The sequence below is a fragment of the Notothenia rossii genome, assembly GCF_949606895.1.
Source record: "Notothenia rossii genome assembly, chromosome: 11".
Taxonomy (NCBI): Eukaryota; Metazoa; Chordata; class Actinopteri; order Perciformes; family Nototheniidae; genus Notothenia; species Notothenia rossii.
The window spans coordinates 4,037,612-4,062,478 of record NC_136910.1 but is presented as its reverse complement, the minus strand read 5'-3'; the positions used below and the strand labels follow the sequence as shown (position 1 = coordinate 4,062,478).

General features: G+C 41.1%; 2 protein-coding genes across 3 annotated transcripts; one reads left to right on the top strand and one right to left on the bottom strand.

Annotated features, from left to right (window-relative positions):
• Window positions 1-5,437: 5,437 nt before the first annotated feature.
• Window positions 5,438-14,162, top strand: LOC307024071 (uncharacterized protein). Of its 2 annotated transcripts, none has more exons than XM_079657874.1 (3): window positions 5,438-5,644; window positions 5,731-5,825; window positions 7,039-14,162. In XM_079657874.1, exon 3 carries the CDS (start codon window positions 7,172-7,174, stop codon window positions 13,355-13,357), a length of 6,186 nt encoding a protein of 2,061 aa, XP_079514000.1. In that variant the 5' UTR covers window positions 5,438-5,644; window positions 5,731-5,825; window positions 7,039-7,171; the 3' UTR covers window positions 13,358-14,162. The 2 variants fall into 2 exon arrangements, with proteins under 2 accessions (XP_079514000.1, XP_079513999.1); XM_079657873.1 differs by having other exon boundaries at window positions 5,728-5,825.
• A 1,231-nt stretch (window positions 14,163-15,393) lies between these two features.
• On the bottom strand, window positions 15,394-20,254 carry LOC307025251 (bone morphogenetic protein 2). Its single transcript, XM_079659891.1, has 6 exons — window positions 19,258-20,254; window positions 18,885-19,024; window positions 18,407-18,523; window positions 17,755-17,947; window positions 17,309-17,374; window positions 15,394-15,930 (listed from the first exon to the last, which is right to left on the bottom strand). The coding sequence occupies exons 1-6, from the start codon at window positions 19,568-19,570 to the stop codon at window positions 15,521-15,523; spliced, it is 1,239 nt and encodes a 412-aa protein (XP_079516017.1). The 5' UTR covers window positions 19,571-20,254; the 3' UTR covers window positions 15,394-15,520.
• Between the last annotated feature and the right edge of the window lie 4,613 nt (window positions 20,255-24,867).

Genomic DNA, 24,867 nt, shown 5'->3' with positions numbered 1-24,867 from the left:
TTGATGCACTGCTAGTCCTTTTATTCTACATAACGCTGAGCAATTTCCTGAACCTTGTGGGCTCAAAGATTTTGCTGATGAAAAGATAATGAGTCGATCAGACCTTTCTGAAACTGCTGCTGTAACACATGGTCCCTCACATTTAATGGGGTGCGTTTTAGGTCTGAATAAGTAAGAAAAACACTTCAAGAATTTAAGCAACATTTTGAATTTAAATATTCTCTGATGTATTTTCAACCTGCACCATCTGACCGACGAACAGCATTAAATGGTTTGAACTGACACTTGTTGACATAGAAAACTAGAAATCGGTTACTGGTGTTGTTGTGGTTTGGATAGATTTGTAGGCCAGATGTTTCCACGGCAGACAGGATGCTTCTCAAATGTATTACTCACAATAAAATCTCAAGGTCATGGTTTAGGCTCAATGTATAGTTCTTGTGATTGTGTTTCTGGCAGTAGGTTTCTGCCACCATGTTTAACATCTTACCGTTTTCACGCGCTGATGTTGTATCTGAATTTGCAACGCGTCATTGCTCTGTTTTGATTGGTCCGGCACCTGCCATATCTGCCCTCACGGTATCAGTTATTGCATTGCTGTCATCACTCCCCTCACACTATACAAATAACAGCCGGCCCTGTGAGGTTTTTTGCATTCGTAGACTTAGTAATCGAGAACAATATTGTGAAGTCCTCATATTTCTTTTTCACACCTATTGGATCATGATTATGTTATTTGATCTAATTGACACTTAACCATTGGGCAAAGAAAGCCCTACTATTGCTGTTGGACATTATTTCAGACTAAACCAAATACTACTCTATAGCTTTTCCTGAACATAAAATCAGTTAACATGACCCAAAACGACTGTATCTCCCCAACCAAAGATCGCGCACCTTGGCTTCATGTGTTTGATAACTAATGTCAAATTTCTTTTTTGCTTCCATTCTCTAACGTGGACATTTTTGTCCCATCTCCCAATTTTTAAAACCTTGATTTTCCTTTATATAAAGTTCATTTTGATCATTTTAACTTTGGAATGCTTTTTACCTGTAACAGAGTATCTCTCCAATGTGGGATTCCTGCTTTTAGTTGAATACGATTTTAATCTCAATGAGACTTTTACCAGGTTAAATAAAGGATACCACGACAACAGTCATGTGGATCTGATGTGGATAGATGTCCGTGACAGTGTGATAGATAATACAGGTCATCTAAAACACAACGTTAGCTCACTTAGCACGTAGTCTTTACAGTATGTTGACTATATTGCGCACGTATCTGCATGCATTGACTTGTATGTTTTTTAAGTTACATTACATGTAATTTGTTAGACGCTTTTAGTCAAAGCAACTTACATACATTCAGTACTGTGGACAATCCCCACAGGAGCAATTTGAGGTGAAGTGTCTCAGGGACACAACAACATGGTGACTGCAGTGGGACTCGAACTTGCTACCCATTATTTGAAGTCCAGCACACTATCTACTGAGCCACAGCCTCGTAAATTACAATGTTTATCTTTCACCACATCTTCATATATTCTTCTGTTTATGATCTTCCCAAACTGCCTTCTAGAGTTACCATACTGTGGTTTACTAGCCTGTCAGTCCTGAAGGACAGTCTTTCTCAGCGGACATGAATGAGCATGATCGGGGCTGCCTGCCAGCTCCCTTTGGTTTCACAGCCAACCAGAACACATGTGGGTGTCAGTCATAAGGTACAAACAAAGACTGAATCCTGACCCCGGTGGTCCGGACTTCACTCTGGGGGGTCTGTGTGTTAATTCTGTGTTCGTTCTGCTTTTAAAGTACACTTAAAGGTCACCTATTATGCAACATGTCTTTTATACAGAAACATGTGTCCCCTCGTCTTCATGTCTCTTCTACATCAACATGTGTCCCCTCTTCTCCATGTCTCTTCTACATCAACATGTGTCCCCTCGTCTTCATGTCTCTTCTACATCAACATGTGTCCCCTCGTCTTCATGTCTCTTCTACATCAACATGTGTCCCCTCTTCTCCATGTCTCTTCTACATCAACATGTGTCCCCTCTTCTTCATGTCTCTTCTACATCAACATGTGTCCCCTCTTCTCCATGTCTCTTCTACATCAACATGTGTCCCCTCTTCTTCATGTCTCTTCTACATCAACATGTGTCCCCTCTTCTTCATGTCTCTTCTACATCAACATGTGTCCCCTCTGTGGAAAGAGACTCTGAAAGTTTCAGGAACAAAGATTCTCTCTCTTTTTGATCCTGATCCATTTCTATAAAAACCTGTCTGAAAATGAGCTGATCAGATTTTGGCCAATTTATGATGTCATAACGATGTTTTGTCTTGTGTACCCATTAGCCAATCAGCAACCAAGGTAACCCCCCCCCCCCCCCCTTATCACCTGAATCTCCTCCAAGAGCACCATTGAGTTCTTTGTAACCAAATGTCTCTCAGAGGGGCGTGGGGAGGGGCTCCTTATTTTCATCTAAAGTAACAGAAAGAGAATCAGCACTTTGGAAACAGGGCTGAAACAGAGGGGATTATGGGTAATTCTGCAATGATCTGTTTGGTGTTTCGAGCCAATCAGAGACAGGCTCTGTATATATCTGAGACCTATAATATATTGATGAAAAACCGTATAATAGAGGACCTTTAAATTGTTCTTTATCTGCAGGTCCTGTTATTATTATTAATTATAATGATATATCCCCTTCTACTCCAGTAGGACTCAGATGAGGGTGTTGCACTTTTCCTTGTACATGTGATGTTCTGGTGTGGTTTTTTTCTTTTGTTTCCTTCCCTGGAACTGTCAGGTGGGAACTAAGTTTTTTTTTTACGTTTTTGTGTTTCTCTTATTTTCCTACGATACTGTAATGATTGGCTGTGATTAAGAAAATGTGAACGACAGACTATTCTATTTTGAGAAGGCAGGTAATATAAGATTATTTTCTTCTCCCTGCTCATTTTCGGGTATGGTGTGTGAGACATAAATAATTGTTATACATTGAGTTCGTGCATACCATGAACGGAACAAATAAAATGAAATGAGAGACAATGATAAATGTTTGTCAAATCTTTTATGAATGAGGAGGACTGTACTCATGTTGGCCTGTTCATGTTCTGTTCATTTTTTTTGCATTCTGACAACTTAGCTAGTGAGCTATACACATTAGCCTGCTGAAAGCTTCCTAGCTAATTCTATATCATAACCTTATTCTCTAATGTCCACATATATACTAGGAGCCAAAAGTCTTCATCCTTAAAGGAGAGGTGTCATGGCCATTTCCACTGATCATAATTCCATTGTTGAGGTATACTAAAATAGAAAAATACTGTGCAATTTTCCAAACTCACATTGGTTTCGCATACAGCATCTCTGTAAAGTATGTGTATTCAGCAGTATTACTATTCACTTTAGTCCACTAAACGGCTCGCTGCAGCTCCCCCCCGCCCCCTGTGAGCCCAGTGTGCTCTGATTGGTCGGTACGTTGTGAATCGCGCTGAGCTCCGTGGAGGTGTGGTTTCCATAGCGATACACAGCGAAACACAGCCAAACTCACCCTGAGCACACACAAAGTCACAGCCGAAATAAAGACAATAAGTGTGGCTTGATATTGAGTAAGAAAAAGGTTTATAGGTTGATAAACGCTGTGAGAATGGGTCTGCAGAGAGAATTTCGCTGCGATCCCAACTGTCTGTTATCAGCCTGCAGCCAGGGAGCAGAAATCAGCAGAGCTGCCTGCACTGAGTGTATGTGTGTGGATTGGTCAATTTGGACCAATCAGCGGGGGCTTAACGTAACGGCTCCACGGATTGGCCCATTTAGTTCCGGGAAGCACGTACCCGGAAGAATCAAATGGATGATGACGTTTCACCAACGAGGCGTTTTGGGGAGGTATTTTCTGTGTTAGAGTTTTACTCGCTACAGGGTGTACTTTAAGGGTTTTGACTCTGCAGACCGTTTACATGCAGAAAAACCTTCATAACACACAAGGGGACGGGTAATAACCGGAAAAGCATGACATGTCACCTTTAACTCTCATCACTGAATCTGTTAAGCTAGCAAGGAAATGCCTGTTTTGTTTTTTGTAGTCAGTTCGTACGTAGGTAGCTAGCTGGTTAGCTTGCTAAGAAGACACAATATAATAAAAACAACAAACCGACCCTCCAATGGGACAAAGCATGAATTGTAAATGATTAACTTTTATCTTTGATTATTAGCTAACTGTGACGCTGGCAAAATAAATGAGGAGGGGGCAGGTCCATGTGAGGCCTTATTCTAGACGAGACTCTTGTACAGACATTAAAAGGGAAATGTCCCCACAGTGTCCGTGCTCACAACATGGTATTTGAACTCTGAGCAGCAAGTAAGTCTATCTCTCCAAAATAAGGCAGGGACTTTTCCCCACAACATTATTTGCGAGTGAAATCATTGAGTGTTTATATCCAGTTCGAGTGAACCTTCTAACCTTATCCATACACTATGCATCAGTTTAAATTAAACCTAGTTCGCTAATCTGAAGACATTTTTGCAAAATAAACTGTACGTTACTGCTTGAAGCTAGTCAACTAACATATGCAAGGTTAACATGTAGCTGCTAAGCTGAAGTGTGTACGGGGCAGTTGTCAGAGAGGCAGGCTGTTACCTTTTGAAATACAACATGACAGAAATAGACCAGTGTATATATGGCACCTTGATGGGGCACAACTTCACTGTGGATGCAGAGGCCATGGAGTTGTCGTTGGGGTCAAAGAGGGCTCAACAGCTATTGTCATTTCATGTTTTTAGATCTCATTTGTGGGCAACACTGGATTTAAACTGTATTATACAGATGACAGTGATGCTTAATACAGGATGTGGGCTTTGCATATTGTGATGTCTCATGAGGTATAAAACCAAATCCATGCAGTAGGCTATTTATTTAACTTTAAACTTTCTCCATTTAGGTAATCCACAAGGTCAACCTTCACATATGACCTCATCCATTGACTTTCTCTGACTCACATGTGGTGACAAATCAACAAAACGCTTCCTTCCATTTTAGCTTAATCTCACAGCAACAACAGCTGCTTTGGTCCTAAAACCAGACTACCCAGTCATACACTTTCATGTCCACATCACGGTCTTGTAAACAGAGCTTGGGCAACAAGTGTTAGCCCTGCCCAGCTATAGTCAGGCAGCAGACATACGGATAATAATCTCCTCCTTAGGGACTGCCAGGCTAATGTGTGTGAGGCAATGGTCTATATCAGAATGCTGTTTCCCTGGGAGACAAGCTATATTTTTAGCCAATGGTCAGTATACTCCAACCATCTGTATTGTCTCCAACAAGACAAACATTGTCTGATACTCATTGACATGTAATATTTTAAAGGTTCCTAAAAAGATGGTCCATGAGGGAGCCTATCAGCCTTAACTGCTTGGCTACAAAAATAACCAATGACAGTGTCTATTTCATCCGGCTGGCCTGCCTTGCCCTGCCACTCGACACCCACTGGTTATTCCAATGTGAGCTAGCTAGCTGTGTTGCTGCTCAGTTTGGCCACACCGACTTCTGCGTCTATTTTGGTATCTTCTGAGCTGGCTATCAGGACCCCGGTCACTCCACTACATTTGAACATGGATCTGAGTGCTTGACTCACTTTGGTGAGTTTTCTATGTTTCTTCAACTTTAAGTGAAGGACTCTGATAACCATTAATGACAAGCGGTAACGAGAGCTTACTTTCAGCAGGTGTTCCGACACTGGATTCTACTTTGGAGGATTTGCGTTTGATACCACAGTCTAGATTGGACGGTTACCATCAGCATGAACGACTCATCACCAAGGTAAGGAAGCAGTGTAATAATAAAGCTATTCACAAAGACATGAACCACACTTCAGGGCAGCCTACAGAATATAAGTTATAAGAAGTTTCTTTTGACATTAGTGTCAAAAAGGACTTATAGCACAAAGACCACTCTAGATTTCATTGCTATAAAATCAATACCACACTATTGAAACGTCTATGAGGGGGATTTATGACCATATTCCAATGCTCACGCCTATATACAGTACAGTTATCTGGGCTCCTCATTCCTCGGGTATAAATATACGAGCAGATGCTGGGAAAGTACCGCGGTTAATAAACTGATATCTGGTTATGAGAGCTGGTAGACATTTGGCAAACAAAGTCTCCTGGAAAGCCAAAACATTCTGTGAGTCAGGCTTAAGATACAGTAACGCCTCTTACTTCTAGCAATTTTACCTGATTTGATAGTTTGCAATATTAATAATACAAATAATACTTTGTCTTATGGCTCTTGTAAACATACCTTCTTGCACTTCCTTTTACCCTTGACAGAGAAAATTAAGTTTCGGTGTACAGATACAAATACACAATTTTCTTTCAACGTCCGTGTTTATATTTGTCTCATCTGCTTATAAGGAGAGTCATGTTTATGCCGATTGTTGAACAGTTGAGTTATATGCCAGGAGCAATGCTCCCAGGTCAGGGCACATCAATGGGTTAAGGAGCTATTCTAAGACCTCACCCAGATAGCTAAAGTAAGCTACAGTAGAGCAGCTGCTGTGTGACTGATGTGCTGATTTACGTTTCCTGCTCTCTGTAGTGTCAACCTGTAGACACGAATATTGTCCTGGAGCTCAACATAACCTGTCTATTTATCAGCCAATTAAACATGAAACAGATGTGACTGCATTTGCAAAGGATATGTTCAATGACAATGTTGAATACATGGACTGTTCTCATACTGTGTTACCCACAGTGTGATTAGTGCTCACAGCTTTAGGAACCATACAGGGCTTAAAATAGCAAAGCGCATGGCTTGAAGTGTTTGTCTGCTGCCTGCATAGTGACAGCCCGGGCAACGAAGACACATGTCGGGTATATAAAGGTCATCACAGAGTTCAAAAACGTTCACAAAGTGAATTCGTTATATCGGGAATTTTCAAAATGCACAAATTCTAGATTGATAACTGTTTACAATGTGTGAGTTAAATGTTTGCAACTGACACTGATTTCACTTTCTCTCGTTTTAGAAAGTTGACATATCCCACCACTCCCGCAATGTTAACCTGAGCTGGACGAAAACCAAAGGATCTACAGAGCTGCAGGAGCTGTAGGGGCCGCAGGACAGGTGATGAATGAGACAGAACGAAGGTTGTTGGCATCATGACCTGTGTGGATAAGCGGCACGTGAGCCATCGGACGGGGAGCATGCTCCACCATCGCTTCCCAAATGGCTTCACCGACTTGTTCATGGACGAGACCGATCGAGAGGTCAGCACTCTCACCGATCGGGCCTTTCGAAGCCTCTGCGTTGGAGATGACGCGGTTTACAATGACGAGTTATTGTATGGATTCTCACCTTTCAGCTGCCACAAACCTTTGGTGGGGGATCCTCATAAAAAGAGTCATCCCAAGGAACCTACAAAGCAAGAGCAAAACAAAACTGCCCAGCCATGGAAACAGCAGCAACAGAAGAACATATCCAACATGTCGTCTTTCCTCAAGGCATTAAGTGCAACAGAGGGAAGCTGTGACGGGATGTTGATCAACAATGGAGGTTTGACTGACACTAAGGGGGAATCGTGGGATAAGTCTGCACTTCGCAGCATACAGAGAGAGTTATCGGATTTCTCCACGGATTATCACACCAATTTTCCAGATGGACATAACAAGACGCGTCAGTCTGGAGATGGATCATCTAACAAAACAAGCAAGGATGCTAGCCTGTACTCAAAGAGCAAAAATGGGAAGTCTACTGTGAAAGTAAGGAAACTTAACATCAAGAACTTTTTCCTCCACAGCGAGTTTAGCCCTTTTCAAGCTTGGAGGGATTTGAACCAGTTCCCTTTTGGCCAAGAGGACACTTCTATTCTCTCCACAGACAATGTCCCAAAATGGTGCGACCTGTCTTTTTACAAGGAGCTCACAGAGGCCCACAGAAAAGAGACTCTGCATGAAGAGGAGGTCCAGTCATGCCACAAAGCAGCCCCGGACCCCCCTCCTCCCACTGCTCCTAAACCCATCCCTCCCCCTCCTCCTCCAAAAGTCCTGCCAAAGCCAACAGCCACTCCTGCTGGGAAGAGGTGCTCATCAGAAGGAGGGGAGGGGTGTACTGCCCCCTGGAGGCGCAACAGATCCAGGGCAACGAGTGTGATTCCAGGCAACCAGCTTGGGCCACCCATCCAAGAAAACAGCTTAAAAACATTGGAGGAAAGTCTTTGGTTGGCAAAGAAAGAAGCTAGATATGTGGAGGTGAAAGCAATTGAGGAAGTCAGCTCTTTGGCGTCTACTCCGTTCAGCATCTGCCAGCTGATGACTCCCTTTATTCCCTCCAGACAAGCTACAGAAACATCAGAAATCCTTCAAATGGTCCTCTCGCCATCTGCACTGGACCTCCCTCTGAGACCGCACTCCGAGGCCAAAATGACCCCTGAACCTGCAGTCAAACGGGACAGCTACAAATCACTCGCCTCGAGCATCCTCTTCAACCTCAAAGACAACAGGAAAAGGGTGAAAAGCCGTTACAGCCCTCCTAAGTTCAAAACATTAGAAGTGCCTGAGAGTGGCACCCAATCCCCACGCTCTGATATTCTGAGATATCCACAAGCTGGCTCTGAGGGTTACGCGTCAGGATTAAGCACTCCTGCCATTTTCAAAGATGGACTGACAGTCTGCACTCCCGTTTTGGAATCTAACAGCACCCCAATAGTTGGTCATACTAAGCAAGATGCAGATGGACCTCTTTCAGACGATTATTTGTTAGCAAATCTACTGCAAAACAAAAAGGAGGCATCAGGTGGTCTTGGTGAGGATAACCCAATATCCCCTTTTATACAATCAAAAAGGAGTCCCAAAGCTAAAAAGCAAAACTATCCGTCTCTGAATTTGTACAAGAAAGCCAACCCTATTGACAGTGATATAGTGAAATATCTTGTAGTCCCTCCGAGCCCTGGTGCTCCACTTCACACAGACGACCCAAGTGAGACGAATCACCTTTCACCACTCCCGCTAAACGAAGGGCTCTCTCCAAAAGCACTGCCAGCAAACACAGGGCTTTCACCGAATACTTTAAATGTCAACAAAGATCGTTCACCTAAAGTTTCCCCTCTTGCACTTGAGAAAGAGGGGTTGTCGTCAAATGCATCAGTAGGGAAAAGAACACCAAATGTACCAGAAAAAGCCAAACGACCTGCAAAGGACATCAAAGAAAGCTCTAAAGAAAAGGTTTCTAGTAGCCAACTCAGTACAAAGGATGTGATCAGAGCAGCAAGGGAAGCAATTAATGCAGCCAAAAATAAAGCTCTATCTTCAGCTCAGTCAGATAGCATCAATAAGCCTGTTTCAGATAGAGAAGAACTGAGGGAGAGAGACATGGATAGGAGGTCCTATTCTAAAGAAATGTTCAGCCGCAACAGAGAAAGTTCAGTACCAGAGAACAGAAATGTTTTATCTCAAAGTAGAAATGAAACAACACCGGTCGACATCGTCAAAAAAGAGCCCCCGCCAGTTCCAAAGAGAAACTTTGCTATATCTGATATCCAACTCTCTCTTGACAACCAGCTAACATATAACGTTGACAGGCTCACTAATGGAGATTCAGGTGATGCAAAATTAGATTTGAATGAAAAGGAAACAATCGAGAAACAGCGTAAACCCAAACATGTATTCTCAGCTAGACAAAACAACTACATCAAAAATCAAAGATATGCAGTGACTGATGAAGAACAAGGAGGGGAGTTTGAGGAAAGGAATCTGAAAGTGAACAATGGGAGGGAAGTGGAGGACGAAGCCATTTCACCCAGAGAAATGAGGGACAGCGAGCATATCATTAGTGACTTGCATGCTTTGAAAGAGCTGGGGAAAGTAAGGCTTGGCGATCGTGTTCTGGAGAACGCAAAGAAGAAATTAAGTGCCTTTAAATTAGATGAGGAGACGAAAACTAAGAATGATTTGATTTCAAGGGAGCTAAGAAATATTAAGAAGGGTATGCTGTCTATGAGAGGTAACACGATGTCTAAGAGAGACATCTTTTCACAGAAAGAAAAGTATCAAGGCAAGGAAGAAACGTTCACAAAGATTGACAATAACGTCAAAGTAAACAAAGTACTTGTAAATGAGAATTATGACAGAGCAAAAATGGCACTCGAAGAGATTATTTCAGACAGGCAGAAGAGAAAATATAGACCCACAGAACAAAATGCAAATCCAATGTTTGATGAGGACGCTGAGGAAAGTTATGTAACAAGGGCAGAGCTACGTAAACAAGCAACGAACGAATCTACGACAGAGGTGACAGAAAAACAAAATGGCAGCACTGTTGCACTAAAAGAGAGGTTAGGTGATCTCAGAGACCACAATAACATGAGACAGATCCTTTCCCAAACAGAACCAGGACTCGGTGAGAGTCACAGATCAGGTGGTAGGTTTGCTCTACCTGGCATCGAAACAATTGAAGACCATAGCTACGAATCAGAAGAGGTGAATTTGAGAGACATTTCGAGACAGATATCTGAAGAGAGTGGAGATAGTCTGATGAGCTACAATGAAGGCAACAAGACAGATGCTCCCCCTGTTCCTCCTAGAATCAAAAAGGGAGGAAGTGTTACAAAGGACACGGATAGTTTGAAAGACGTCTTCGACAATGGTTTAAAGTATGAATATGAAGAGGCACAATTTAATGAGCTGAGGAGTACAGGCTTGGTCAAACAAGAAGTAGACTTATTCAATAGAGATCCTGTTCAAAGTGAAACTAGTCCTGTCAAAGAAATGGAGGCAATACACTTGCAAGTAGATATGAGTCCAACAAAGGACGCCACATTTGAAAGCAGAAATGCCAGGGCACAGGAAAAACTAAAAGTTAAGCGAAAAGCTCCTTTAAGACCAGACCATTTAAACACACCAGATGACAACGTAACTAATCATTTAGTGGCAGTAGAACCTGAAACGACAAATAGAGCTAGCGAGGAAACAAATGGGCATGCAGAGGCTATCGGAGACATTCCCAGGGATATAATATCACCCTTACTGCTTGTAAATGGTGTTAGCATCAATCAGAGCCCACCTGATCAAGGCAGCTTGTCTTCAAAGTCATCTTACTTCTCTGTGGAGAGTGCACTGCACAGAAATACTGAGACAGAGTCAAATGTCTACCACTCTCTGGAGAACTTGATCGGAGAGGAGGATGAGGTTGATGAAGACACTCGGGATATTTCACGAAACACAAAAGAAGATTCGGATAGGATGGACTTGGAATATTATTCTTTGAGTGATCATGAAAACGAGCCGGAGCTTGTAAAACCACCAACACAGTCTCCTCAAAAAGAGACAGAAGTACTGTTCACCGAGGAAAGAGACAGGACTACAGAAACCTTCGATCATGATGTAAACAATCAGACCCCAATGTCACCTTCCAATATTATCTCACCAACGTTGGGGATCCCTGCCCTATTTAAGGTCAAAGACAACACTTTCACCAATAAGATGAGGTCAAAGACAGTTCAACCATGGTCACCAAGAGGGAGTCTGAGTGGTTCAGAGAAGGGAGAGGAGGTACACCAAGTAAACGACCATCTAGACCTTCTTCTGGCTAAGGAACCTGACACCAGGGGCTGCACACCAATACCAGATGAAATCTTCAAACCTGAAGAAATTCAATTACAGATTTCATCTCCCATGCCCCTTTCTCCGTCAGATCTACAAAGCGAAAGCCCACAGAAACCACAGGTTGGAGGGTTCCTCACCGTCCCACTGGAGGAGGACAGATTGTCTGGGGTAAGTCCGTTGTCTGAAGGCGTGGAGAGCTTCTCAACCAGCGCAGCAGACACCGCTGATGAGATGGGAATGAGCGCTGTGGTGTTGAAGCTTCCCAGCGAGCGGTCTGGGTCCACCTGCAGTGGAAGTGAAAGCCAAACAGGGTTGCCTAAACCACCAGTTGTCTTACCCAAATCTGAAAAGGCTGTTCTCAAAGCCATTAAGATCGCAACTAGAAGAATTAAGAAGGAGGAGGCGGCACAGAAGACCTCCCACAAGCCGTCTCAAAGCAGCAGCAAACACAGAGCGGAGAGACACAAGAGCGACAAATCCGAGCACAAAAGCAGTAGCAAGAGCAGTGAGAGACACCACAGAGAAAAGACTGAAGATGGTCATCGTCACAATGAAAGTAACCACGGCAAACACAGTCAAGATCAGAGTGAACAACCACCCCGTGACAGAAGAGGCGACAGAAGTGAAAACCATCATCAAAATCAAACAGACGTGCGCCAGAAGACTCGGAGACAGAGCCATGACGCTGTGGAAAGCAGTCGCCAGAACAATGAAGCGCTTCCCAACGTGGAATCAGAAAGGCCAGGTCGCAGCAGCAATAAGCACATTCGAGATAAACCAGAGCAAAGACACTACAGTAGTGATAGGGTCATCAGTAACGTACCTGTGTACAAAAGTCAGCAAAGCGATAGACCCACGTCGGACAGGCCATTCAACCGATCACAAAGCATTGACAGGTACTTAGGGGGAAAAGTGGAGCGCAGGCTTAGCAACGACACGTCTATGAACGAGAAGCTCGATACGAGGACCCAACGCATCGAAAGATCCATCATGGACGAGCTTCAGCAGAGAGGGAGAGCCAAAGAAAAGCCGAGCAGAGATAAACCAACCAGGAGGAGTCACAGTATTGATGTGTACCCCAACCCCAACCCTAACCTCAACCCCAACCCCAACCCTAACCCCAACCTCAACCCCAACCTCAACCCCAACCCTAACCCTAACCCCAACCCTAACCCCAACCCTAAGCTCAACCCCAACCCCAACCCTAACCCTAACCCCAACCCCAACCCCAACCCTAACCCTAACCCCAACCCCAACCCCAATCCCGCAAATCTCTCGCGTCAATCGAGCTACAGCAGCCACACCAGCCAGCTTTCTCGCCAGTCTAGCATCGAGCATGCCATTGTTACACAATCCTTTCCAATGACCCAACGTAAGCTCCTCCAGGACCCTGACACCGGGCAGTACTTCTTTGTAGACATGCCCGTACAAGTCAAGACAAAAACCTTCTTTGATCCAGAAACAGGAAGCTATGTGCAGCTTCCAGTCCAGCCACCAGAGGGCGCTGTTCCTCAGGCATCCACCTTGGAGGTTTTGACCCAGCCTATGGTCGTTTACCACAGCTTCGTACCGGTGCCACTGTCCCCAATGACTCATGCATCTACCATCCAAGCCTCTCATATGGAGCCACGGATGAGGCAAATGCACTGTAATGAGGGACACCAATATTTAGAGCCTGTTTATGGTCAACCCGACCACATGTTAGGAGAGTTTCTAGGCACAGAGGAGCTTGACTGTCCAAGCTGATAGGCCATGAGATATGAAAGGAAAGATCCACCCTCCGCTTAAGCTCTTTTGCCAATAACTTTTGAACAGTTAAACGGTGGATTTCCTCCTTTAGGTTAAGTTTCTGATCCTTGCATTTCTTTTCTTGCCTTGAATTACACGAGACAAAGAAGCTGTGCAGGCCCCGGTTGGTTTGTGAGGATTTTGACTTGATTGTGAACTGACAGAATTGTAAATTATTGATAGATGTTGTCGTATGCTGTTGTTTGAATGCGAGTTTAAGGATAATGTGCAATTTTTGACAAACATACGGGACATGGGTGATCCATGTACATAATGTATTAAAGTGTAAACAGAGACGGAAAGCTTTGATGTAAATGTGGAGTATTTATTTTAATTGCTACAGTGTTTTTTGGGGTCTCCACCTCTTTTTGGTATTTTGTTTTATTACCTGCCTTGAGATTTCCTTTTTCACCAGACAGTTTGCAGTCACAAAAGTTATCATTAGAGATACTTGAGACAAACAGAACTGGCTCAACAAAGAATTTAACTGATCATGTCAGCACGACTAAACACTCAAATCATTTTGCATGCTAAAGTTGAAATTGCAGTTACAGTTGTGTTTGATACAAAACTATTTTTTTTGTTTATATTGCCTAAAAGCTTGAACTGGCATTTGTGCAATCAATGTTTTTTAATATGCAGAAGACATGACGGAGAATTGGGATTTGCACGTTTGTTGCATTGGCATTTTTCTAAACTAGAATAAAGCAGGGCTGTATTGTGTCTGTGATCCATTCCAATAAAAACAACTGTTGTTACAGAGTTTTATTCTTATGTTGCCTTTCATTTCACTGTTCTTCCTCTAACGTCTTTTAAATATAATTAATTGAAGTTGTTCTTATTGGTGTTTTAATTAGAGTAAAATTAAAGTAGAGGTCATTATTATTTTATAATTATCTTGGCGGGCTATTGAACCCAAATGTTTGCAAACCATTGGGTATTTTAATTTTTAATTAATAGGATAATGCAAATTAATTGAGTGGACAATTCGGAACAGGTTTAATGTGGTTCTATAATTTCCCTTGTTGTGTATTTTGAGATTGTTTTTCTAAATATAATCACAATCTGATCCAGATTCTGTAAATGTACAGTAATGGAGTGATTTGAGATCTACAACCAGACCTCTATTTCGCCATCTGCTGGTCAGTAGCTGCAGTAAATAGATAAGAAAGTGAATATAGGCCGGTCCAAATACCAACACAAATACAGTTTTGAGAAAAAAAGCCAGATTCTTATCCACACTCCAGCTACCCTTTCAGCTCCAATTTTAATTGTAAATGTTATTAACACTGAACACCAATTAATGTTTCTAACCTATGTCTCAACATTTTTCGCTCGCCTGTGCATTGGGTATTCATTCGGACTATTTACATTTCTGTTCATTTCATGCTATTTAAATGTTGCCTTACGACATCTTTTTGGCTTGCAGCGTCACAACTTGACAACGTGATCAAATTAAATTAACCGATCCATACCCTTGTTTAGGTTAAGGACGTCTAAACAACAACAACTATTGCTCAGATGTAACGAATAAACCCCTTAACATATAGGCTAAGTGATCAACAAATCAAAGTCCGGTGCACATTAGAGACTTTAAGGTGCATGGGAACCCGAGAATGATGTTAGTTAGTATATATAATATATAAATATATAATTAGCAAAAGATCACCTCAAGTATGGATAGTTAAAACAATATATTTTCATTCCAAATCTATTTGGTAATACTCCACGAGATGGTTTTGGAATCCAAACTAAACTAAACTGGATCGCCGATTAAAATCTGAGGAATAATCGTTTATTTCTCAATGTTATACAATATCTATATATGTGCACGAAAGATTCAGTGTTTTAATGAAAGTGTCGTCCGCCCACCCCTCATTGTCCCAGTGTTAAGGAGTAAGTATGAAATAGAACAATATATTTTCATTTTAAATCTATTTGGTAAAACTCCAGGAGATGGTTTTGGAATCCCAGGACTAAACTAAACTGGATTGCTGATTAAAATCTGAGGAATAATCTTTTTATTTCTCAACATAATACAATATCTACACATATGCACGAAAAAAGACAGTGTTTTACTCAAAGCGTGGTCTCATTGTCTCAGTGTCAGGAGTCAGTGTGTCAGTGACAGCCGCAGCTTAACGCCACCATGTCGTCGTACTGCTTCAAAACCACGTTCTCGTCGTCGTCGAAGTACAACAGGCTGATGGACTGCAGTTTGTCGGGCACACAGCAGGGGGCCTCCACCTCGTCGCTGGACAGTTTGAGGGCGTGCATGATGGAGCGCACCGTGGCGTGGTTGGTGGCTTTGAGGCTGCCCCCCAGAGGGAAGGGGCAGGAACCTTTGCAGTGGTAGGCGTTGTATCCGCGGGGAGAGATGATCCAGCCGGACCAGCCGATCTCCTCGAAGTCAACGAAGAGAGGAACTCGCTGGCAGGACTGAGAGCGGGAGTGGGGGGGGAAACCTGGAGACGCTCGCCGCCTCCTGCTGTGAGGGTCCTGGAGCTCAGGGGCCGCAGGGTGAGGCTGACCTGAAGAGAGAGGAGGGGGCATATCAGTTAGAAGAGCAATATTTATATAAAGAAGGGGTGTCCAAACTAGGGCCATTTTGGAGCGGCCCTCAGAAATTCAAAAAGTATAATGGAATATATCACACAGTGGTAGTCATGTGTTAATAAGCCCACTTTTCAAATAAATTCAGTCAATGAAAGTTAGAAACATTGATACCACTTTACAATAAGACTACCCTTATAAGGGATTCATAAACGGTCTATAATTAGGTTATTAATTAGGTTACACACTTACATTTTCAAACATCGACACAGGCTCACTATTTGGCAAGATGACTAAGCCTTATACTGGCTACTTAGAGAGAATCAACTTAGTGAGCAACAGATACCAAGGAGGCTGGCTGATGAAGAAGACAACGTAAGTTAGGTTGCCAATATAAGGCTTAGTCATCTTGCCAAATAGTGAGCCAATATTTATCTGTACTGCTAAGTCTTATATTGGCTACTTAGCTTACTTCGTCTTCTTGGTATCTGTTGTTCACTGAGTTGATTCCCCCCCTTCCATCTTGATGTTTCTTGGCATCTCTTTATGACCATTTATTTATGAGTTACTAACATTTCCAACTGCCAAAAGGGAGCCTTGTGGTAAAGTGTGAAACACATTCCCATTTATTTACGAGTTACTACCGTTTCTAATAAGGCTTAGCAGTACAGATGAATGTGGGCTCACTATTTGGCAAGCAACCGGTCACAGTCACCCTGTTTATCCCATGTCTTATAAAAGCTTATTAATGATTTATAAAGTGTTCACAACCTAATTATAAAAATGAATTGCAAACTATTCGTAAAGCTTTTATAAGGGTAGTCTTATTGTAAAGTGGCACCGAAACATTTTCGAACTAATCTAAGTTGATAAGAAAAAAGCCCAATAACTTATTTACATAACGAGCTTGACTTCCAATTTCTGTTTCCCCTTATTATAATCAATCTGAAGCTTCTGTTTTAAGGAATGAGCTAAACACTTTTTGGTAATGCAGTAAATGGAGAGCATAAGTTTGATTGATTTTGCTAACTTATAGCTGAACTTATGAGGCAGTATCACCTCTAGTGAGCGGCCCAACCCTTCGTATATGTTTCTGTATGTGGCCCTCTGTGAAAAACGCCCCTGATATAAAGTATTACATTTTTGAAATGTTAGATATTCATAGATGAGCTGGTTTTTTTTTCTTCTTCTATTTCTATTTTATTTTAAAACAGAGCAACTGTCACATAACTAATTTGAATGTTTGAATGTCTTTAATTATTATAATTAAAATATATTTTTTTATATTTGTATACTGTACATACAAACATTTCCCAAACTGGGATCAATAAAGTACTTCTTATCGTATATATTTACCTGGAGACGCTCGCCGCCTCCTGCTGTGATGATCGTTTAACTCAGGGGCCGCAGGGTGAGGCTGACCTGTAGAGAGAGGAGGGGGCATATCGGGTTAGAAGAGCAATATTTATAGAAAGGATTACACTTTTGGCATTTTGGATATTCATAGATGAGCCATTTTATTGAATTTTTTCGATTTGTATTTCATTTGAAAACAGAGCACTGTCACAAAACTAATTAGAATGTTTGAATGTCTTGTCTTTTATTTGGACACCCAAAAATGGTTATATTTAAAATATATGTTTTATATACTTGTCTACAACATTTTCCCAAATTGGGATCAATAAAGTACATCTTATCTTATATATATTTGTCATTTTTATCATTTGATTATGCTACTGAAAAGCTTATTAAATGAGCTCATGTGCTTCTGATCCCCCAGTGTCACACACCCTCCTTCTTACCCAGGAACGATTGGGTTGGCGCTCCTGTCCTCCAGTCGTCGGAGAAGAGGACGAGGTAGGCGTTGGTGTCCATCAGCTCTCCGCTTCTCTTGGATGACGGAGACCTCGCTGACTCCATCCAGCTCCCAGAGGGCAGCGTGGTCACCACCAGGATGCCGTTATTCTCCTGGCTGTTTCGGATCCACTTTGACACCTGACATTCAAACACAATCGACGGGTTAACACAAAATAATACATTTGGATATCTCTTTGTATAACTTTCTAGATAGATAAATAAATAAATACATACATTTAAAGAATAACTACTCTGGCTCGAATTATGGGGGAAATGACCTTTCCCAGTGATATGTATTATATAATTACGTACACTACAAGTGAATAGGGGTAACAATAAAAAATGATAGATATCATCAAAACTTCCCAAGTTGAATAGTTACATTAAGATTTTTTTTTTATATATTACAAGTTTTCTGTATTTTAGATGCAAATGAGAATCTTTTGGTGAATTAAGGAGAAATGTGCAGTCAAATATACAAAATGATACTTAAAAAAAACACTCAAATGTTTCTATTGGATGCTTTATTTACACTTGTGTGAAAGAAGACATGATAAGTGCATGGTCTCGTCTTGAACAAGAAAGGCTTATTTTTACCGTTTGAGTGAAATTGAAGACTTCCCATCCCTGCGTGTGCAGAGGCACCAGTCTGGAGGTGATGAGGTTTCCTCTCCATGGCTTCACTCGGCTGTCCAGAACCTCGTACAGATCCACCTGAGAGTCACAACATGGAGCTGTTAGTTCACTAAACTGTCACCTTTAAAAGCTATTATTTATCAGAAATGACACAAGTCACTGTATCTACAAATACCTGCAGACTATGAAGCAAGATGATGCTTCCTTTGTGGTTATAGTGGTTACCTAGCAACATAATTTTCAGAATACTAAATATATATCAGCAGGTCACCCTTGAAAAAAAGATCAATGATCTCAATGGGATTCACCTGCATAAATAAAGGTTTGAAATTAAATGAAATGAAAATATGTCACATGACTCTCTGGTGATGTTTCCTGACTTCAAAATGAAATATTTACATTAAAACACATGACATAATGTCACCAAAACAACATTTACCTTGTAGAAATGAGGCCCAAATGACTTTCCGAGGTAAAACTTCTGTTTCTTTCTGAACCAACGAAACTCTGCTTTGATCATTCTCTCCTCTCTGCCCACAGAGGACAGATTGAAGAAGTGAAACCTCTCTCCAGAATTACCTGCAGGCGAAAAGATATCAAACACAGCTTGAGTAAAACATTGAAATACTGTTCTGAAAAGAAATGTAGCAAAGTCCTTACTTTTAGCTGTTTAAATTCGACATGTGTCATGCGTAAACGTGCGTAAAAGCACATATGGATCACAATTACGCACCGTTCATGCTGTTGTTACACGACTTAACTTATTTTTCAAATAAACGGAAGAACCAGGCACGTATCTCAGTTTGACTCACCTTTATCTTCAAAACTCCGCACTGTATTTCCTTCCAGAATCTCCTTCTGGCTCTTGGCCCTCCCCTCGGAAACCGTCATCGCGTTAAAAAGATCCAACATGAACTGAGGCGCCTTTTTGTTCGGGGCCAAGGCCGGTCCTCGCGGTAAATCCTTCAAATGTAACAACCCGTCCAGCTTTTTGCTCCCCGTTTCCGTATCTACCCCGTGCTCCCTCCCCGGTGCCGTCCCCGTGTCCAGAGGGAGCGCGAGGAGGGTGAGGCACCTCATCCGGAGCGCGAGGAGCACCCAGAGGCGCAGAGCTCCTGCTGTCATTGTCAGAGAAAGTGAAGTGAGGTCTGCGGGACTCCGGGTGATAACGGCCACCCCGATGCCTTTGATGATCCCCCCCGCCTGTATTCAGCTTTAACACCGGGACATGATTGGTGATTGATGATGGCTCGAGGACAAGACAAAGGAAAGGCGAAAATCACCCGAGTCAGCCCATACAGATAAATAAACAATTAATAAATGACTAATTCCTCTTGAATTGTTTTTCTAGGGTAAAGAAAAGGCCATTTGTCTTATTTCACCCAACTTATAATAATTAATAAAAAAACTTTATCTGTTTATCAATTGTAATATACATGATAGGCCTACAAATATTTGACAGTTTGGCACACAACATAATAAATGTATGTTTAACATCGATGCACTTTTGGGTAAATCAGCCTTATTTATTGAGCACATTTAGTCGCAAAAACACTAAATGTGCTTATATTTAAAAGTATAAAGCACAAAAAGGACGAGGAATAAGAATTAGAGCATACATTGTACAAAACAAGCAATAAAGGTTTATCGGTAATTATACACGTTTAAATATATCTTCCTAATATGAAATATGAAGGACTTTAATATAGAGAAACCGGTTTTTGTCACACTGCTGCATTACAGTTGTTTCATATAACGGGGCCAGACCAAATAAAGTTGTCCCGTTTTGATGTTTTGTCATCATTTGTGTTTCTGCCTGTTATCAGCACGAGGCCAGTCGCGAGAGAGCAAACGAAGAGCAGAGCTGTGACGCAGATGCAGCGCGTTACTCTGCTTGTTAATGCGCACATTTACCACAAAACTACCACTTACCCCCCCCTAACCCCCCACCCCCCCCAATTACTGTTTGTCAAGTGAGTCAGAGTTAACACGCAGATCAGTGTTTATTCCTCCGTTAAAGATGATCTCCAATCAATCAGCTGGAACAAAAGGGATCAGATTCCCAAGATGATCACACTGATGCTGATCAACACTAACACTATTGTTGATCAAATTACACAGGAATGATGATCCCCTCATTTAGGGGCCATTACTCACGTTTTGTGAATTGTTCCCTTTTTCTGAGATCACTCCTCACTGTCAGATGAGCACAGGACATAGGCCTACACTCTGCAAACAGCAAGATACCAGCAGCAGATGATGATTGGATTTGCTTTAAAAACTGTATTTTTGTATCTGTTTTTCATTTGTTTCAAGTCCTTTTTTATGCCAACACTTTGCCTTTGTTACCATGGGAACAAATAAGTACTGATATGTGATGTTATCTGCATTGCATCTGTCTTTTTATGTTTAAATATTAACCTTTCAACTTTGTTATCAGTGGGGAAATAACCGATATATGTGATTAAATGGGAATGACAAACAAGAGGATATGGACTGTAACAGGAGGGGAAGCAGTGTGTTTGTGGGGGTGTAACTATCAAATGAGATGCTAAGGAAGACATTCAAGCTGTAGCACATTTTAATGTATTACTATAAAATAAAACTACATTTTGGCTTTGTGTAGTTTTGTACAATTTGTATGAGCAAACTAGAGCCTTCTCTTAGCGTCTACTGCCGTTTTTACTACTGCTTTTATTTCTTTTACTGCATTGAGAGAAGCCCACAAAATGTTGTTGAACCCATTATGATGACAGTAAAGATATCCCTTCTTCTTCTTCTCCTGTGATGGATGGGATTTTACACGTGTGCCGTCTGTGTGTTTTTTGTATGACGTGCGACATGTGAACGTATGAGGCAGTGTGCGTGCGTGTGTGTGTGTGTGTGTGTGTGTGTGTGTGTGTGTGTGTGTGTGTGTGTGTGTGTGGGGTGTCCTCAAATGTTTACCCTGCCCATGTGCTGACCGCAGATAGACTTAAAGGGAAGCCCTCTGACGTAGATCCAGGGCTTCACAGCAGCTGTGCACGTGGCTGAGTTAATGGGTTTATTGAATTATTTTGTTTATTCATATACAGATGTATTTTTTATTATTTATCTAGTTTACATTTTATTATATTTTAATGTATTAAAGATGTTTATAGAAACATTTTTATTTTATTTTATTTATTGCACATTGTAAATTAAAAATGTTTTTCATTTTATTCTAAATATCTGCTATTGTTCTTATTGAAGGCATTGTGTGTGTACTAGTTTCTGTTATAATATTTGATATGTTTTGTACGTGGCTTTAATACAATTTGACTTGCCTTTAGGGACGACAGCCATCAATGATCAATAACTTTATTTGTAATTGTACTATGAAATATGTCTTCTCTGAAAACATGAGATATAAACATTTCCCCTTATGTTACTGTATAAGCAGAACTGTGTCAGTGCTTTATGAGACTCAACACTAATGTATGGATGTCTTCTGCTTCTATCTTTTCCTCAGGTTGCTCCTGTATGCATGCAGTACTCTCAACTGAACACCAGGTAGAGCTGTTGGATTATGTTTGGTGAAAACAATCTGAGCTGGAACCATCTACACTCAGTATCTGATGATTCATAAATAACTATGATATTAAGGTAAGTGGTTTTAAATGCCATCTAATATTTAAGTGTGGGCCTCTCATAACTTTAAAATAAAATGAACCTTATCATTTTGTCCTTAAGCAAACCTTATGATATGATATCCTGAGGAGAGTTTGGATTAACTCACAAATACATGTTGCTTGTATTCTTTAATGATGCTATAGGATGTCTAAACTAAAGTATATAGCATCAAAGTAAATTGAACATCCTGAATTTGGATTATAATATGACATATGAAAATAAATAACATGTAGAAAGAATATGTACCGCCATACATACAATGACATTTGTAAAGATGCCGTCCTCCAATCCTTAAAATACAGGGGAAAACACATTATAAATTCTTAACTCATGATCAATTAAATGTAGTATTAAGAGATATAGTAAACATTTTTAAAGGTGCTTGCTAACTTTCCAAGAAGTGCATAAAAGTGTTGAATATTTCCTTGAAAGCTTCTTTGATTTCCCGCTGAAGACACATGTTAATTATCAGGATATATTTTCTATTCATGGCATAGATGGACATTTGTCCTCCAGATCTTTTAGTCCAGTCTTCTCTACATATTTCAATATCTCATTTCAGTCATTTGCAGTATTTTCCCTAAGAGTTTCTGCACAGCAGAGTTTGGATTAACTCATAAATACATTTACGCTAAACAGCAGATGCCAATAGTTGTTGGGCTATATGATGTCTCAAGTACATAATTTAAAGGAAAAAAAAAAATCCTGAATGTGGATTACTGTAGGCTACATTAATTTAAAAATGTTTTTGCTTTTGTTTTTGAAGATCTAGAAAGAGCCGTGATGTAATTTGTAAAGATGGTCTCCTCCGATCCTTAAATAGTGAGAAAAAAAGGAGTTACACCAGAGATTAAATGTAATATTAATAGATATAGGAGGCGTGTGGCGCAGTGGACTAGTGCGTTGGTGTTCTGCACAGCGCGTGACATGTGTTTCTGTATCGGTGCATTAGCTGTTGTCGACCCTCTCACCCGCGGCCGCCTGGCTCCACATCTAAAGAGTGTGCCCATGTGTTAATGACTTCACCTTGTGTTAAAAACACCTCGACTGGGGCAATTAGAAACACATGGAAGACATTTGCTGCAAGTGCTGGCCACTGCTGCTGCTCTGTTTGAATGAATAATGAAGAGGAATACAATCGCAGCAAAAGTGGAAACACATGACGAGGGTGTCGAAAGTCAGCCCGAAGCAGCGTGAGTTTTTATAAATGCATCTCTATTGGCTCTGACCACAAACAAGCAGGGTCAGCAGGGCTCTGAGAGTTGGTGTCGAGGTTACCGGAGCTGTTAGAGTACTGGAGGAAAGTCTGCATTGCAAGTGTATTTTACCTGTATATGTAGTTTAGCATAACAACTGGAAACATGCGATCATAGAGAAGGCACACTGAGATGGGAATGGTGCCAATACTCTCTACTTTTAACTCAAGACATAAGAGTGACAACGTGTATTATTTAATCAGTGTTGCCATTTCTTATCTACAGTATCTGCTCAAATATATCGGGCTGTGGAGGCAGAATGCGCTGAAAGCAAATGTAAATGCTAGCATCAATTAGCTCTCCTGTGCTATAGCCTTTATGTGATGTATTTGTAGCTATCTTAGTCATTGAATGTATTGTTTACCGAAGTGAAAGGACAGTAATTTCCAGGTATGACTAAGCAGTAAAAGTATTTGGCAACAATCCTAAAATGTTGCCGCCCTGTTTAAGTCTTTATCACAGCCGACAAAGTGTAATGCATCGGTTGATTAATTTATCAACAGTATCCAAAAAGCAGTATATTGAACAGCTTTGTGGTTACTGCATGTTTAAGAGATTGTAACACTTGGTTCCTTCACATGAAATCTCTGAATCTTGACAGAATGAACTCAAAACAGTATTCAAGGAGTCTTTAAATGATTGATTAGTAATTTAAACTATAAACCCTTTAAGGAAATGTTTACTAAGGTTATAGGTAAAATAAGTCCTTTCATAGACTTCTATACGATATGACTTATTGGTCAACAAGTGACAAGTGACTAGAGAGAAAGGCACTTCCACATTGGCTTCACTTTTCAGACTGGAAGTTTGTCCTTGCTCTGGTTGAGAGTGTGGTCTTTACATTTTGAACACCACGTACAAAACTGTCTGTAAAATATGTAGAATACAGCGTCAACTATCTCTCCTGCCTGTGCCCAGCCTGCAAGCTGCTGAAAAACACACACTCACGTCTTCAGATGCTTTAGACCAGGGGTGTCAAACTCAATTTCATCGTGGGCCACATTAGAATTATGGTTGCACTCAAAGGGCCGGTGGTAACTTTAAGACTATATAAATATACATAGATAAATAAATATAATATATATAATATAATGTATTATTTAACAATATTTCCTCTGCATTGGATTATTATCGGATAGGGTAATAACTTCACAATTAACTACGTCTGAAAGCAGAAGTCTAAGGCAAATAATTGCAAGTAATTGCAAGTCTCTTCAAGTCTCTTCAGTGCGCATCTCACAAAATGAGATGCATTGTGGGACATGTAGTTTATGGGCCACGTGCTCCTGTAAAGCGGCACGTAACCTTATAATAAACGTATTATATTCTTTGCAAGCTCTTGTGGGCCACATACAATGAGGTGGCGGGCCGGATTTGGCCCCCGGGCCTTGAGTTTGACACCCCTGCTTTAGACAGAAAGAACATTTCACATATTTCTTTTAACATATTATCACTTCAACTTGTACTTATTACACTCACAAAAAACAATCACAGACGAATATACAGTAAACACAG

Coding starts and splice junctions, on each gene's coding strand:
- LOC307024071 (XM_079657874.1), top strand. CDS start 7,172: ATGACCTGTGTGGATAAGCGGCACGTGAGCCATCGGACGGGGAGCATG.
- LOC307025251 (XM_079659891.1), bottom strand. CDS start 19,570: ATGACAGCAGGAGCTCTGCGCCTCTGGGTGCTCCTCGCGCTCCGGATG. Junction 19,025..19,257: donor GCGGAGTTTTGAAGATAAAG/GTGAGTCAAACT, acceptor TTTCGCCTGCAG/GTAATTCTGGAGAGAGGTTT. Junction 17,948..18,406: donor TCTTCAATTTCACTCAAACG/GTAAAAATAAGC, acceptor TTTGAATGTCAG/GTGTCAAAGTGGATCCGAAA.